This window comes from Alligator mississippiensis, chromosome 2 (assembly GCF_030867095.1).
Source record: "Alligator mississippiensis isolate rAllMis1 chromosome 2, rAllMis1, whole genome shotgun sequence".
NCBI lineage: Eukaryota > Metazoa > Chordata > Crocodylia > Alligatoridae > Alligator > Alligator mississippiensis.
The window spans coordinates 265,778,527-265,793,444 of NC_081825.1; the positions used below are offsets into that span (position 1 = coordinate 265,778,527).

The 14,918-nt window shown below is 44.9% G+C and overlaps 1 protein-coding gene across 5 annotated transcripts in view; it reads right to left on the bottom strand.

Moving 5' to 3' along the window:
* CEP128 (centrosomal protein 128) overlaps positions 1-14,918 on the bottom strand; it is a 366,371-nt gene that overhangs the window by 239,639 nt on the left and 111,814 nt on the right. For all 5 annotated transcript variants that reach the window (XM_059723138.1, XM_059723137.1, XM_059723139.1 and 2 more), the window contains exon 12: positions 11,067-11,227. In XM_059723138.1, the coding sequence (XP_059579121.1) occupies positions 11,067-11,227 (161 nt within the window). The remainder of the gene's footprint in view (positions 1-11,066; positions 11,228-14,918) is intronic.

A 14,918-nucleotide genomic window follows, 5' to 3' on the forward strand; every position in this document is an offset into this window, starting at 1 on the left:
CTCTGTCTCTCAGTTGTGACCCCCGGCAATCATCCACACCACAATGAGGATGGCCTGGTTTGAGTGGTTTCTTCAGAAGATCTATTGAACTGGGTATTCTTCTGCTATATGGTGATAAGATACATGAGCTCTTTACAATACTGGTTAACTGAGCACCAGGTGGTATTAAACATGCTGCTGGGTTGGTAATGTAGCCAACATATGATATATGGTCGTGTGGCAGGCCACATAGGGCACCTGCCACTTTAAGGTTAGGGACAAACATTACTCATAAATGGGTTTAAGTGATCAGAAACTAGTTTAAACCTGTAACAGAACATAAGATCAGTGCACATAAACTAGTTTCAGAATGGCTAAAACTGGTTTAAGATAAATCTGTTTGAATGTAGTATCAGACTTAACAGATTTGGGTCAAACCGATTTATGCAATGTCTGTCCCAGACCCCTTCCTGGTTTAAGTTAAACCAGAGTCTCCCAACATCCTAAATGCTTTGCAACCCTGAACTAGGCAGAGTTGGGCTTGGCTGTGCTCTTTGCTCCAGAGAACAGGAATAGCCATGCCCCTCTGCTCCCTTACCAGAGCTCCAGAGGAGACTGCAGGCACAGTAGCATCTGCCTGGCTTCCCCCGCTCCCCACTCCCCTCGCTGCTCACTCCTCAAGCAGGGATCCCTGCCTCCTTCCCTCCCCTCTCCCACAGCTTCATGGACCCTGGGCATGTGGTATACTAGCTAATGCTGAGAGATGTCAATGTGTGTCTCCAGTTTCACTGGGGCAAAGACAGACAGAACAGTGTCCGCTTTTGATGTTTTGGAGCAAATCAGCATGTCAGTTGGTAATATCCCTCCATTCTTTCCTTGGAAAAAAGCTGTTTAAGAAGAGCTTGAGCTAATGAGAGAGGCTTTTGTTTTGTTGATGGGCTAATAAACATTGTGTTATCAGCCCCCTGCTGGCTTCCTTGCATGTCAGGTTTGCAGACAGTATGAAGAAGCAAGAAGAGGGAGACTGATTGTGGGGCCGTCTGACCCAAGAAGTCTGCAGGTGGATTTAGGGCTAATTGAAGAGTCATCTGATCGAGAAGCATGACTGGGCTTAGAGTAGATATAAGCCCAGGCCCTGAGCAGTGCTGGCAGTAAGACCTTGGAGGCTGCTGAGAAAACACCATCTCAGCAGGAGAGTTGCAGCTCCAGAAGGCCAGCACAGAGTAACACCTGAAGCAGTCTGCAGGTTTGGGAAAGAACTAAGGGGTGGAGGAGATTCCTGGGGACCCAGGAAAAGGTCCAGAGCCCAGAGAGAAGGGTTGAGAGTAGGAACCTATTGAAGGGTCCAGGTGAGCTCAAAGACAGGGGCTGAGTATATGGGACCTATGAACAGGTTCAGGTGAGCCCAGAGGGACTGCATGTATGCGGGGACTGTATGTACTGAGGGATCTGGGTGAGCCCAGAGAGAAGGGCTAAGTGTATGGGACCTATTGAAGGGTCTGGAGGAGCCTAGAGAGAGGCTAACAGTGTAGGCACTAGTGAGGGGTCAAGGAGCCTAGAAGGGGGCTAAGTGGGGGAGCCCAGAAGAGCCCAGAGAGACCAGCGGCTGTGAGTGAGATGGGGCCAAAGGGCCCAGAAGTCTATAATACAAGAGGGGCAAGAAATGGGACTGGAAGCCCATGGCACAGGATGGGCATGTGAAATCAGTGGGAGGCCAAGGAGCCCCATAGCCCAGGAGGAGCAAGGTTGCCCAGGACACGATGGCTAGGAGGTTAGTTCTGGGTAAGACCAAAAACTGCACCCTGCTGGGGTCTGGGAACACAGCAGTGGGACTGCTTGTGGCAAAGCAGCCCCTATGAAGTTCCCCAAAGATCGAGTATAGGGCACCTGAAAACCCCAGCTCCACTGCCTTGTGGGTCACCCTTTGGCAGGGAAGGCTAGGGGAGCACACCCTGACAGAAAAGCAAGGGCAAGAGGTTTCAGGAGACTAGAAGGAGTCCAGAGGCCCAGAGGGGGACTGGAAGAGTGGAAGGCCTGAGAGAGCTTGAGCCCACAGGAGTGATTACCAGCAGGGCCAGAGAGCTCATAGGCCTAGGGACCCAAGGAGAGAGAGTAGGACCAAAGGGGTCCAGGAGCCTAGACAAGGTAGAGAGTGGTCCAGAACTCAGGAGAAGGGCAAAGTGTGGACAAAACAGGTCTGAGGGCCCAGATAGGGACCGAGTATGCTGGGGTGAGACCAGGTGACACCAACAAATGATAACACTTGCGAGGCATGGTGTAGGGACAGATTAGAGCTGCACAATTAGCCCATAAGGCACTGATGCCAAACACCTGGGTGTCATTACAGTAAGACCAGGGTAGCCTCCCTTATTTGAGGAAACATTGTTATTTAAGGTGTGGCAGGAAAAAGAAAGGCTGACTGCCCTAAGGGCAGGGTAGAGAAAAAAATTTTGTCTTCCAGTAGCTTCATGGCCACCCCTAGAAATAGTACCCTGTGACAGATGGTCCCTCACAAAATGCTGGCATCATGCCTAAATTACACCTGGTTTATAATAGGAGTAGCTTATACAAGGTGTCCCTGACCCAAGAGCAGCTGAGGTCAGAGGAGGCCAAAGAAGGGGAATGGGGTGTCTGCAAAGTTCAGCTGACAAACAGCATAAACTCAGGTGGCGATACAGATAAAGCTTATATTAACATATTGTATACAGACATATACTTAGACCTCATTCATCCTAGAGAAAATCTGCCACAGAGTGAACAGGGCTGTACCAGTTCAAGCCTCATTTATCTGATTTATTTTAAATTAAGGCTATTTTAAAAAGTTATAAATATTTTGTCTGTCTACACCCACAGATTCTTTACCAGCTGGTTTAACGTAGTCTACATAGACCTGGCTAACCCTAGTAAATAGGATTCTAGCTTAGCAACTATTAAGGGAACTATTAAGGATTCCAAGACCAGCAACAATGTGATGCTAGCCCAACAAATGCTCTAAGACCCATATTGTAATTGTGTCCTGGTAGGCCTCTTAACAGTGTTTCTAGTGGCTATAGATTGTTTTCTTACCACTTGGAACAGAAAATTATATGTCATTCTTTTTGAATTTGTACTGGCTGCCTTGAATGAGTCTGTGTTGTTCTTGCTAGATTATTTTTTTTAAATCTTTAGGGTGAATGCCGACTAGATCCAAGACCACAAGTTCTAGGAGTATACCAATAAAACAATTTTGGGCTGATACCAATGACTGATTATTAACCAGCCATAACAGCCAATATTGATCTGATTGCCGATATGCAGCCCGGCAGCTGGGAGAGCAGTGTCTGGCTGATAAGTCTGTTGCAGGGATTCAGAGCGGGGAGGGGCATAGGGCGGGCACATCAAGTCCCCTGTAGTGACGGGGGAAGTGGTGCTGGGGCTGGGGCAGGGCATGGGACAGAGCCGCAGCTCGTCCGGGGAGTGGGGGGGGGGGCAGCTCCTGCTCCTGAGCACACTCCCAGGGGAGTCATAGGGGGCACCTGCCCCCCAGATCTGTGCATGGTTCGGGGCAGGCTGCCACTATGTGCTCAGGGCTGGAGGCTGTGCTGGCCTTTTCCCAGAGAGGGGACTAGGTCCAGGCTGTGCTTGGGATGGGCGGGGCAAGGTGGGAGACAGCGGTGCTTGGAGGGGGGCTATGGCAAATTTTGAGGCGGCTATAGCCCACGCCATAGCGTCACCTCGTAGCACCACCACTGCCCACCCCAAGCACAGCCCAGGCCCAGCTCCCATGCCAGGAAGAGGCCACAACAGATTCTGGCCCTGAGCACACAGCAGCAGCCCACCCTTGCACTATGCACAGATCTAGGGGTGGGGCACATGCCCCCCATGCCTCCCCCAGGGATGCATGCAGTGGCAGAAGCCCCACACCCCAGATGAGCTGCAGTTCCATCCCATGCCCTGCCTCACCCTGACGTGGCAGCACCAGCACCTGCCCCTCCCCCAGCCCCACCCCCTACCTCACTGTGGGGGCCTTGATCTGCCCCTTCCCACATGCCCCTCCTCCCCCCACAGACTTACTGGCTGGATGCTGCTCTCCAAGCTGCTGGGCTGCATTCCTGGCCACTTGCATGCTCTAAAGTATCGGTGCACCTCTAATAAATTCTACCCTTAAAATAATCTACACTCACCCACTTGGTATCCAACCAAGGTGGGTTAAGATAGCAGGCAAGTAATTACTTTAACTTTGCTCTTGAAGTCCAAAGATGTGAAGCTCAGCCTCTGCCAGTTTCCATCTCAGTCTACCCCCCTGCTCCCTTTGTTTGTTTGTTTTTAAGACAAAGGCAAGTAAAGAAAAAAAACATCAACCCTTTAAATATATATTTTACAGGGAATGAACATGTATACAGTAGAAGTAGAGTTTTTATTAGTGACTCCATATTTATTATTTTCCTCCTCCTTTACTTACCTTTTTTATAGAGGATCTTGTCAATCACTTTGAAAGACCATGCCTATTACATTCTTTCTACAAATAGTCGTATTTTAATTCAAGTCAAGATGTTTATAAACAAAGCCAAAAGATAATAGTCTCAATCTACAGTACTGCCACTGAGGCTTTAATTTAGAAGTTTCAGTTTTCCTCTGCAACAATTGATGTGAGATAATAAATAAATTTATCATTAAGAATACATAGATTTCACACATTTGTGTATAATAATGGATTTAACAGTCAACACATTCAAATTAAATATTTGTATATTTAATGCTTTGTTTTGAAATCAAACCCCATCCTCTTTAATCTTTTCTAAGCCTATTAAATCAACTCTACATTACCCTTCTATCTTTTAAATAGTAACTGTTCAGCCTGTTCTGGGACACAGGAATTACAGACTAATTCAGCCTATAAAACATCACAACACATTACTCTGTGTCCCAATTTCTCTAATAAAATTAATTTTATTGCTACAGTTTAATAGTTTCAAAAGTACTACACAGTTAAGAGAACCAGGGGAAAAAAAGATGTTGGAATATTGATATTAACTCATTTGTCAACAACCTAGCATTCTTTTCCAGGTTTTTAGATCAGAAGATTTCTGTAACATATCAAATTGTATTTGGAATGCCTAGAAAGAACTGTTAAATACAGGTACTGGATTACAGGATGTAGATTATTGCTTTAGATTTCACTTGCTGGTGATGTAGATTCAAGTGCTGGCTTGGTGTAACAAGTGAATAAGAGGTTTTGGTATTACTTTAGGGATTTAAGGACATTACATGTATTACAATCAGCAGTTTTTTTTATCTGGAACTAAACCAGCTGTAGAGGTGAAATCGAACTGGACTCTAAAGGGGCATGACAATTCCTGCCTGAGCTAAAAAGTTAAATATTCTGTTGAGATTCTAAGACACACTTTACAAACCCGCTTTAAAAACACACACACAAGCTAGCATTGTCCCTCTTTTACAACTGAGAAAACGGTGGCAAGTTAACACTATTTGTAAATTTAGGAGCCTGAAATTGGACATATCTGAAAAAAAATCAGGCTGCTTATCTAGGTCTGAATATGTACTTAAATGACATAGTGGAAAATGTTGAACTTGGTCATTTAATTAGGCTCCTACAGGAAGTTCATGGCAGTCAGGAAAATAATTCAATTTTGATTTCCAATCCTGAATTTTAACTATATGAACAATTCTCCCTGCCCTGTACTTTCAGTCCTTCACTTCAAAAAACACAAATGGCACTACAAAGCTTGAGAAGAAAATGAAGTCTAGATATATAAAATTCAAATACAATGCATCTTTTATTCAGTGCACCATTCCTCAAAACACTTATGAACATCTAAAGTTGGAGTGGGAAAAAGAATAAGTCATCTGGTATAATTTACTATAAAAATCAAAGCTAATGCCTTATAGCAGAGTTGGTTTATGTACAAACATTCTCTGCTGATAAGAACATAATGAGGCACATCTCGCCCCACTGCATCCATTATATTAGTCACCTAAGGAAGTTTCTCTGTGCTATTTTCTTTTCCTCTTCTCTTTCTGCACCAATATCTCAGCAATACAGTCACCAGATTCTAGAGCTGCATAATCATATTGCTTGTCACTCAATTATCACTTTCAACATTTTATCTAAAATTATGTACCTTATTATTTCTTTCCCTAAGCTTCTTTGGTGAATGCAAAATTCAAATATTAGTTTATTTCACTAAGATTGGCTTCAAGCTGATTGAGAAGAGACACAGACTAAACTGGGAAAAACCACTGATCAAGAATGCTTGGAACTTTTATGAATACAAATAACTTATCAAGGTTAATGAGGTTCAGCTTAAGTATAGAAGAATACAAAACTTTCTTTATACAGTATATAATGCAATTTATGATCACAGGTACATTTTGAAAGGTATAGCATGCAAATTCTAGGTTAGCTGCTTCTATTTAGGGCTGAAAAGGGTATCTTCTACTTATTTTTCACAAGCATAAAAATTTTTGCTTGAATTTTTGACAAAAGCTTATGCAATCACAAAGACAAAACAAATATCCCCTAAAAAATTTCAGCTTTTTGAGAGTGATCTGTGTTTTTCAACTAGTAAGTAATATCTATATACAACTTATAAAGATGCTAAACATACAGCAAAAAATTGAATGACTAAGACCTATTTAGTAGGCCTGTATGAAACGGAAAGTATTCGCTTCAGATTCAGATTCAGCCGATTCAGGGGACAGTGATTCAATTCAGTGATTCGAATCACTGCCCCAAATCGATTCAGCCGAATCTGATTTGGAAATTTGGCCACCTCTGAATTGGCCAAATCTCCAAATCAAACCGGCCCCATCTGCCACCTGCTCTCCCAGCCCCGTCAATGGCTGCCCCGCCCAGCCCCAACATCCCAGCACTTAAAAAAAAAAAAAAAAAAAGCCCCATACCCACCGGCTCCTACCAGGTTGGGGGGGGAGGGTGATCCCTGATCCCCCCTACTGCTCGTGCTGCATGGGATGGCTCTGCGATGAGCCCCCAGAGGCCCTGACAGCCGCTGCAGCAGCCAGTGAGTGAAGGGCTTTTTTTTTTTTTTTTTTTTTTTTTTTTTTTTTTTTTTTAAGTGCAAGAACACTATAAGGGGGTGGGGAGCACAGTGAGGAGGGCTGGGGGAGCAGGCAGGGGATGGGGCCTGGCAGGGCCCCTGCCCCCTCCTCTAGCTCCCCTCCCCCCCACCCCCTACTTACTAGCATGGAGTTCGAGTCCAGCTCCCTGTGGCAGAAAGAGGGGACAGCCCAAATCTCCGAATCTTCTCTGAATCGATTCAGAACTTGTTCTTGGTCTCTCAATTCAATTTGAATTTGGAGATTTGGCTGCTGAATCAGGCCAAATCTCCTCCAAATTGAATCAGCAACTGAAGCTTCACACAGCTATACCATTTAGGTATAGTTCCTATGGCAGAGCTGGTGTCTGCTGGTCACTGACACATAAATAGAGTTCCATTTTCTTTTTTATCTGATCAAAGTACCTTTTAAATTTAAAATGCACTATTTGCTAACTTTCAGACCTCTAATTGACCTATACTCTTTGTCAGTTATTTTCACTTGAATGCCACCCAATCAAGAAGAGAAGAAGCCACATGACTGTTTTAGTCTAGGGTAAAATTAATTTAGAGCTAACCATTCCTTTTAATAAGTCTGAAAACACATGCATCAATGAGATAAGTCTTATACTTTGTTAAAGTTTTGTAAAAGTACAACAGTTGTACATTCTCCCTTCCCCATAGAAAATTACCCATTCAAATACAATAGAAAGCCCAATGGTTATTCAGCATTAGTGCAAAATGCTCTTTGATCAAAATATGATTCAGGATTTCCAGTAAATCAAGTGACTTCACAGGCTAAAAACAAATCTATATTTTATGAATCATACCCTCTTTTATATTACAGCATTTTTTTCAGATGGCTCTATAAAGAGAAGTACGAAGCAACCTTCAGTATAAAGCAATCCTTTTATGATAAAGATATTTCCATAAGAGAAACAGGAAGAACTCTAGCATTTGTCAAAAAAGTCAAATGCATTCAAATAATTACTCGTATACAAATCTAATTTAATTTTATAAATTAAAAAGTTGTGATTTATCTTTTAAAGTCATAGTTCTCCAAAATCATATATTAGTACAAGTAAAATGAAAGTTAACTACCTGAAAAAGATCAGGGAATTATAGACTTTCTAATTTGTATACCATGCATATAATCAGTCTATTTGTTGTCTATATATGGTCAGTCAGGTTTCCCTTATTTATGTGCAGTTTCAGGGGAAAAAAGAATTAAAAAACAAACATGAACATTGCTATAAAAAGCTCAGAAACTGCAAAATGGACTTAGGCAGACATAGCGACTAAAACTCAATATATCTTATATAAAACTTGTTCATAGCCACTTGTCTTCTTAAGAGTAATATATTAAATAGTTATCCCATCTTATTAAGCTTTCTGCATAATTATCATTCTTGTCCTTTCCACTTTACATTTACTACACACTACATTTCATCTGATAGCCACCTATCAAAAATGAAGTGCACAACACACCAAACTCAAAATGGCAGGAAAAAAAATTAAGTTTTCGATAATATAGAAATACATAGCATCATATGCAGTTCAGGATTAGATAAAACTCTGTCATTTGCACTTGCCAGAGGGCAATTATGTTCATTTAAAAAATGCTTGGTCAGCTCCAACTGGAAAGAAATATATCCATGTCAGACTATCAATTAGTAGCAGTGCTATAAAGGAACAGCCTTGACAGAATATTCTGTCACTAGGTAAGTCTGAAATTCACATTCTATTGTTCATTGCTCTCTCACCCAAGGGAAACCTATATATACAGAGATATATAGACATCTCTATATAAGTACACCAGTATATACAGATACATAAAGATCTATATCTATATGAGAAGCAAGGTAGATAGATCTATCTTTCAATCTATTTTGCTTCTCACTACCACTCTCCAAAGGTATTAGCAATAGGAAGATGAGACAAAAAAGACAATATCATTTTCTATATATTTTTTTCTTTTTTTTCTTTTTTGTCTTGTCTTCCTATTGCTAGCACCCTAGAAAGTGGCAGTGGGAAGCAAGATGAGAAGTAAAAAGTGACAGGACAGGAAAACTCTAAATTTCTAAATTGCACCATTAGCAAAGCATCTTTTGCAGTCCTCCTCTATTAGTGTTCACAAAATCATAGAGAAGTAGGGCTGGAAGGGACCTCCATAGGGTCATCTAGTCCAACTCCCTGCCTGAGGAAGAATCATCCCTATCCATCCTATACAAATCCATAATCTAACCTCTTACTAAAACTAGTCACCCTGACACAAGGCATAACATCCTAGCCTGCCACAAGTAATGGAGGGGGGCCATGGAGACCAACATCCTACTTCTGTAAAAGGTTATTTAATATATACTCAAAAGATCCCAGGAACATGGACATGCCCCTGCCACAAAGAAAGGCAAAACCCCTCTGTCACAGGTGGAGAAAGACCGGGGAGACTCCCGGGCCCATGGAGGGAGCCCCAGAGCCAGAGGCAGAAGGCAGAACGGAGAGGAGGAAAAACAAAAAAAATAACTTACTCACCGCAGGATGCTAGGAAAAGCAGGGACGGCAGGAGAAGCTCGCGCGTGGCCTGGACGACGCCTTAAGTCACCTACGGTCGGCGGATGACGTCACTCCTAATCGCCAGCCGGTGGAGATAAAAGGGCCAGCGGCAAAAAGCAGCGTGGCTGCCGGGAGGGAGCCTGGCCAGTGGAGTCAGCTGGAGGCGCGGAACGCCGGAGCTGACTGCTGGCGCTTACCAGAGAAAATTAAACAAACTCGGGGACAAGCCAATGTCTGAGGACAGCATGACAGCGGCAGGTGAGCCAGGAGAGAAAGCGGTAAGAGCTCCGGCGGTGCAGAGGGGTCAACGGACCGAAGAAGACCCAGAGAGAGGGCTGCGGTCCAGGGGAGATCCGGAGAGAGGGCTGCGGTCCGGAGAAGGCCCGGAGAGAGGGCTGCGGTCCGGGGCAAATCCCGGAAAGAGGGGCACGGCCCCAGGAGATCCAGAAATAGGGTCACACCGGTGGGATACCAGACAAGGGGTGACAAGAACTTCAGATAGACGGAGAGGGGGCCACAGAACCGAGCCACAGGCAGGTGACCCAGTCACTAAGCGGAAGGGTAGAGAAGCTACTGGCTCCACAAGGAAACCTAATAGGGGCAGGGTTATGCCTCTCTTGATGCCCACTGAGTTTTTATTTGAGTTTTGAAGGGTGTTTTGTGTTCCCCCGGATTAGACGAGGCTGAGGTCGTGACAGCAGGGAGCTAGAACGAGGGGTGAGCTCGTTGGTAGAGTATCTCGGGAAATATTCGGGCAACCACGGAAACAGCCAAGATCCGCCGGGCTGGGTAAAGGGCGAGGTGCAGGGGAGGAGGAACCACACAGAAGACCATCTACGATGCAGGTGACGACAAGGGTAACCGCGCTACACGAAGCTCCACTCACTGAAAGTTTCAAGTCGTGCCAGGAGAGAAGGGGCAGGCTGTGGCGTGTGGAACAGCCTCCTTGAAGGCCACCTGCGACAGCTAGGCGAGTACCAGTAAGCTCTCGGAGCAAGGAAGCCCGAGGCAAGATGTATGAGGCCCGGCGAGTACACCCTCATAGTTTGTACCAATATGACTCCAAAATTCCTTTCTGACCCCAGATCTGGCAAATGGTCTGACACTGAGTGGGGGGTGGGCAGAAGACCCTCTAGCCAGAAACCTCTGGCTTTAGTTCCAGCAGCAGCATTGGCACATTTCAGTCAAAATCCCCAGGCTTGGCAGCAGCCAACACCCAATATCTCTGAGGAAGGCTTAAAGAAAAAAAACCCAAACAAACCTGGCACATGTAGCAGTCAGAGGGGAAGGAGGGGAAAAGGGAACACAAAATTGCCTCCCAGCCTCATGCATACGAACTTCAAAGAGGTTTAGAAAACGTGTATGAGAGACAGGTAAGAAACCACGCTGCTTTGGAGGCTGCTTTCACCCACTCTATCTAGCATGTGACCTACCATAACCATACATATATAAAATCATTTAAAAAAGAAAAAAGGTTACCTCTATGTGTGTTGTAAGTTGCATTCTCTCTTTGTCCTTGTGCTCTATGCATCGCTTCAGCTCTTCCACTTCCGAGGCTACAACACACTGGCTCAGCTTTGCTCTTAGTTTCAGAATACGTTTCTCGAGCTCTTGTTTCTCCCGCTCAGACCTTTCAACCACTAGAAAGCAGTGTGAACCATTAAACAGTCCTGCTATGTGAAATGAAAACACCATATCCTACAAATTAAAGTTTTCTCATTGCTTCCTTTGCCATTCAATTATCCTCTTCCCAAATTTTCAACAGACATATATAAATATCCCGCAACTAATGACCTTAAATTTGTGTATAGCTTAAAGATACGGACAGTTAAAGCATTACTTCAGAAGTAGTGAGATACTAGTATTCTAACTCATTGGACCCCAAACAGTTAGTGTTCTCTTCTACCTCTTTATTCCAATTTTATATTTGCCTAAAGAAACAAGAATGAAATCCTGACCCCACTGAGGTCAACGGGAATTTTGTCACTGATTTCAAGAGACGGGATTTCACCTCAAGATCTGGTGCAGAGTACTGAAAAGTACTAAATCTAATTTAGTACTAATCTGAAAAATCTAAATCTAAAACTAATTATCACGATACTGTATCTGGATAAGTGTATGCCATTTCCATTTTTAACCATACATTATGGTAAAAATTCTATCTAATAAATACCAGCAATCTCTTCCACAACTGACAGTCAAGAACTTCAGTTTATAAACTCTATTATACACAAATAAAACCTCAGCCAATATCCCTTTCTGTGAACCTTTGGCTTCTCTTATAGCACTATTGTAAACATGTATTCATTTTCATGGGTAAAATGTGCTTTAAGGACATTTTGTCTTTCTGTTTGTTTGTCTAAATATGTTTATAGCAAAAGTTGTTATAACTGCAAAACAAGCCAAGAAAAGTTTAAAATGTCCAAATTAGCATGAGGGACTGTTGTCATTGACAAGCTCATTTTTAAACATACTGGTAATTTTAAGAGGTTCAAAATGAGGTTAATAGTTCACCACCTTGAAGATTACTTACCTCGGAATGGTGACTTTGATACTAACTAGACTTGGGTTCTTAGGGTTTCTCTGGAAACAAAAGGGTTTTGAAAATGTGAAGAACACACTAACTATGATCTCTAGATAACTATAAGAATGTGTCCAGATGAAAGAGAAAGTAAGTTGTTGTACCATAAAATAGCAAAACTGATGCTTAACCAAAAGCAAGATTAAATGGGACACTGGACCCATGTTACCACTTCAGTAGCACAAATGTGTTAGTATAAACCAGAGGTGTCAAACTCACTTGCCTTCCCATACCAGATTGGGACCATAGGACCAGATTTGGACATAGTGACAGCAGGATCCCTAACAGCATCAGGGGCCACACGGATTAATATAGACATTACTCATCCCCACTGCTAACACATCTGCAGTGGGCTCCGTACCCTGGATTTCAGCAGCAGGCCCAAATTCCTAGACCCACTATGAGCCTCACAGCCCAGAAAACGTTTCTCAGGACAGTTGTGTGCATAGGTGACGCATAGTGGGAGCACGTGCCTTCCCCCACCCCCCTCACCCCCTGAGATTGGCCCTCACTGGTCAGGGAGTGGGGGGATGACAGCTGGTACCCCCCTGAGATTGTAGGAGCGCCGAGAGAAGCACCAGCGGCACTTCCACCTGGAGTGGCAATCAGACACTAGGGGACTGCCCCCGCCTCCCCCAGTCAGCGATCAGCCGCTGGTGCCCCCCCAGTATCAGGAGGTACCAGTCGCCCATGTGCTTGATATCCCTTGTATATATGACAGAGATGATAGATACCTCCTACAGATAATATATATTTATAGGCATTTTTAAACATACAGGCAAAATGAATTTAGAGACCTCGAATCTAGATCAATGATATATTCAAGATCACTTTAAAGACATAACTTACTATGCAATTACCTCTTCTATGATTTTCAATACGATTTTTTTTTTTATATTCTAAATGCCCAAACAAATCTTCAGATTTTCTTCAATGCTTCTTCTACTGGAAATACAAGAAGCATTGACTGGATTGTACCTATACACATGCAGCGGGGCTGCTCCAACACACTGTACTTACAGCAGTCAGAGCAGACTCAGTTACCGTATTTTCGTACATATATCCAGCGGGGTATACACGATTTTACAAAAAAAATAGATGGGTGCAGGCTATCAATGGACTTTCTTTCCCCCCCGCGGTGGCTGGGGCCGGGGCAGGCTGTGCCGCCTCCCCGCTGGGCCCAGGCAGGCCGGGCTGCGCCGCCACTGCCATGGAGGCCAGGGCGGGCTGCACCACCGCTGCTGCTGCCTCGGGCGCTGGGGCGGGCTGCGCCGCCGCTGCCTCGGGGGCTGGGGCAGGCTGCACCGCCTCCCCGCTGGGCCTGGGCAGGCTGGGCTGCACTGCCGCCACCACCGCAAGGGCCAGGGCGGGCTGCACCACCTCCCCGCTGGGCCCGGGCAGGCCAAGCTGTGCCGCCACTGCCGCGGGGGACAGGGCCAGGGAAGGCCGGGCTGCACCACCGCCGCCGCAGGGGCCGGGCTGCGCTGCCTCCCTGTGTATACGCCACTGCGGGGAATACACGGATGCAGCATATCACAGGCTAATTTACGAAAATACAGTGTTTCGCGGATTATGCGTGGGTGTGGCTTATACCCGTGGGGGGGCTATATGCGCGAAAACACAGTAATCGAGTCACAGATTCATAGATACTAGGGTCAGAAGGGACCTCAACAGGTCATCGAGTCTGACCCCATGCCTAGGCAGGAAAGAGTGCTGGGGTCAGATGATCCCAGCCAGATGCCTATCCAAACTTCTCTTAAAGATCCCCAAGGTAGAGGAGAGCACCACCTCCCTTGGAAGCCCATTCCAAATTCTGGCCACCCTTACGATGAAGAAGTTTTTCCTGATATCTAGCCTAAATCTGCTCTCTGTCAGTTTGTGACCATTGTTCCTTGTTACCCCAAGAGGCGCCATAGTGAACACAGCATCTCTGATCCCTTGCTGAGCCCCCCTAATTAATTTGTAGGCAGCCACAAGATCAGCTCTCAGCCTTCTCTTGCGGAGGCTAAAGAGGTCCAGGCCCCTCAGTCTCTCCTCATAGGGCTTGTCCTGTAAGCCCCTAACCATACAAGCGGCCCTCCTCTGGACCTTCTCGAGTCTATCAACATCCTTCTTGAAGTACAGCACCCAAAACTGGATGCAGTACTCCAACTGCAATCTGACCAATGCCACATAGAGGGGAAGTATCACCTCCTTGGATCTATTTGTCATGCATCTGCTGATGCATGATAAAGCACGGTTAGCTTTGCTGATGATTTCGTCACACTGACAACTCATGTTCATCTTGGAGTACACTATGACTCCAAGATCCCTTTCCACTTCTGTACTGCTGAGAAGGTCACTTGCCAGCCAGTAGGTGTGCTGGAAATTTTTGTGCCCTAGCTGCAGCACTCTGCACTTGTCCTTGTTGTACTCCATGCTATTGTGTACTGCCCACTTTTCTAATCTGTCCAGGTCTTCCTGCAATCGTTCCCTACCCTCTGGAGTGTGTACTTCACCCCACAATTTAGTATCATCCACAAACTTGGACAGAGTACACTTCACACCCACATCCAAGTCACTGATGAAGATATTGAAGAGTACAGGTCTAAAGACCAAACCCTGCGGGACCCCACTACACACATCCTTTCAGGTCAATACCGACCCATCTACTACCACTCTCCGGGTGCAACCGCCAAGCCAATTTGCCACCCACTGGACCGTGTAAACATCTATGTCACAGCTTCTTAATTTATTTATGAGAATGGGAT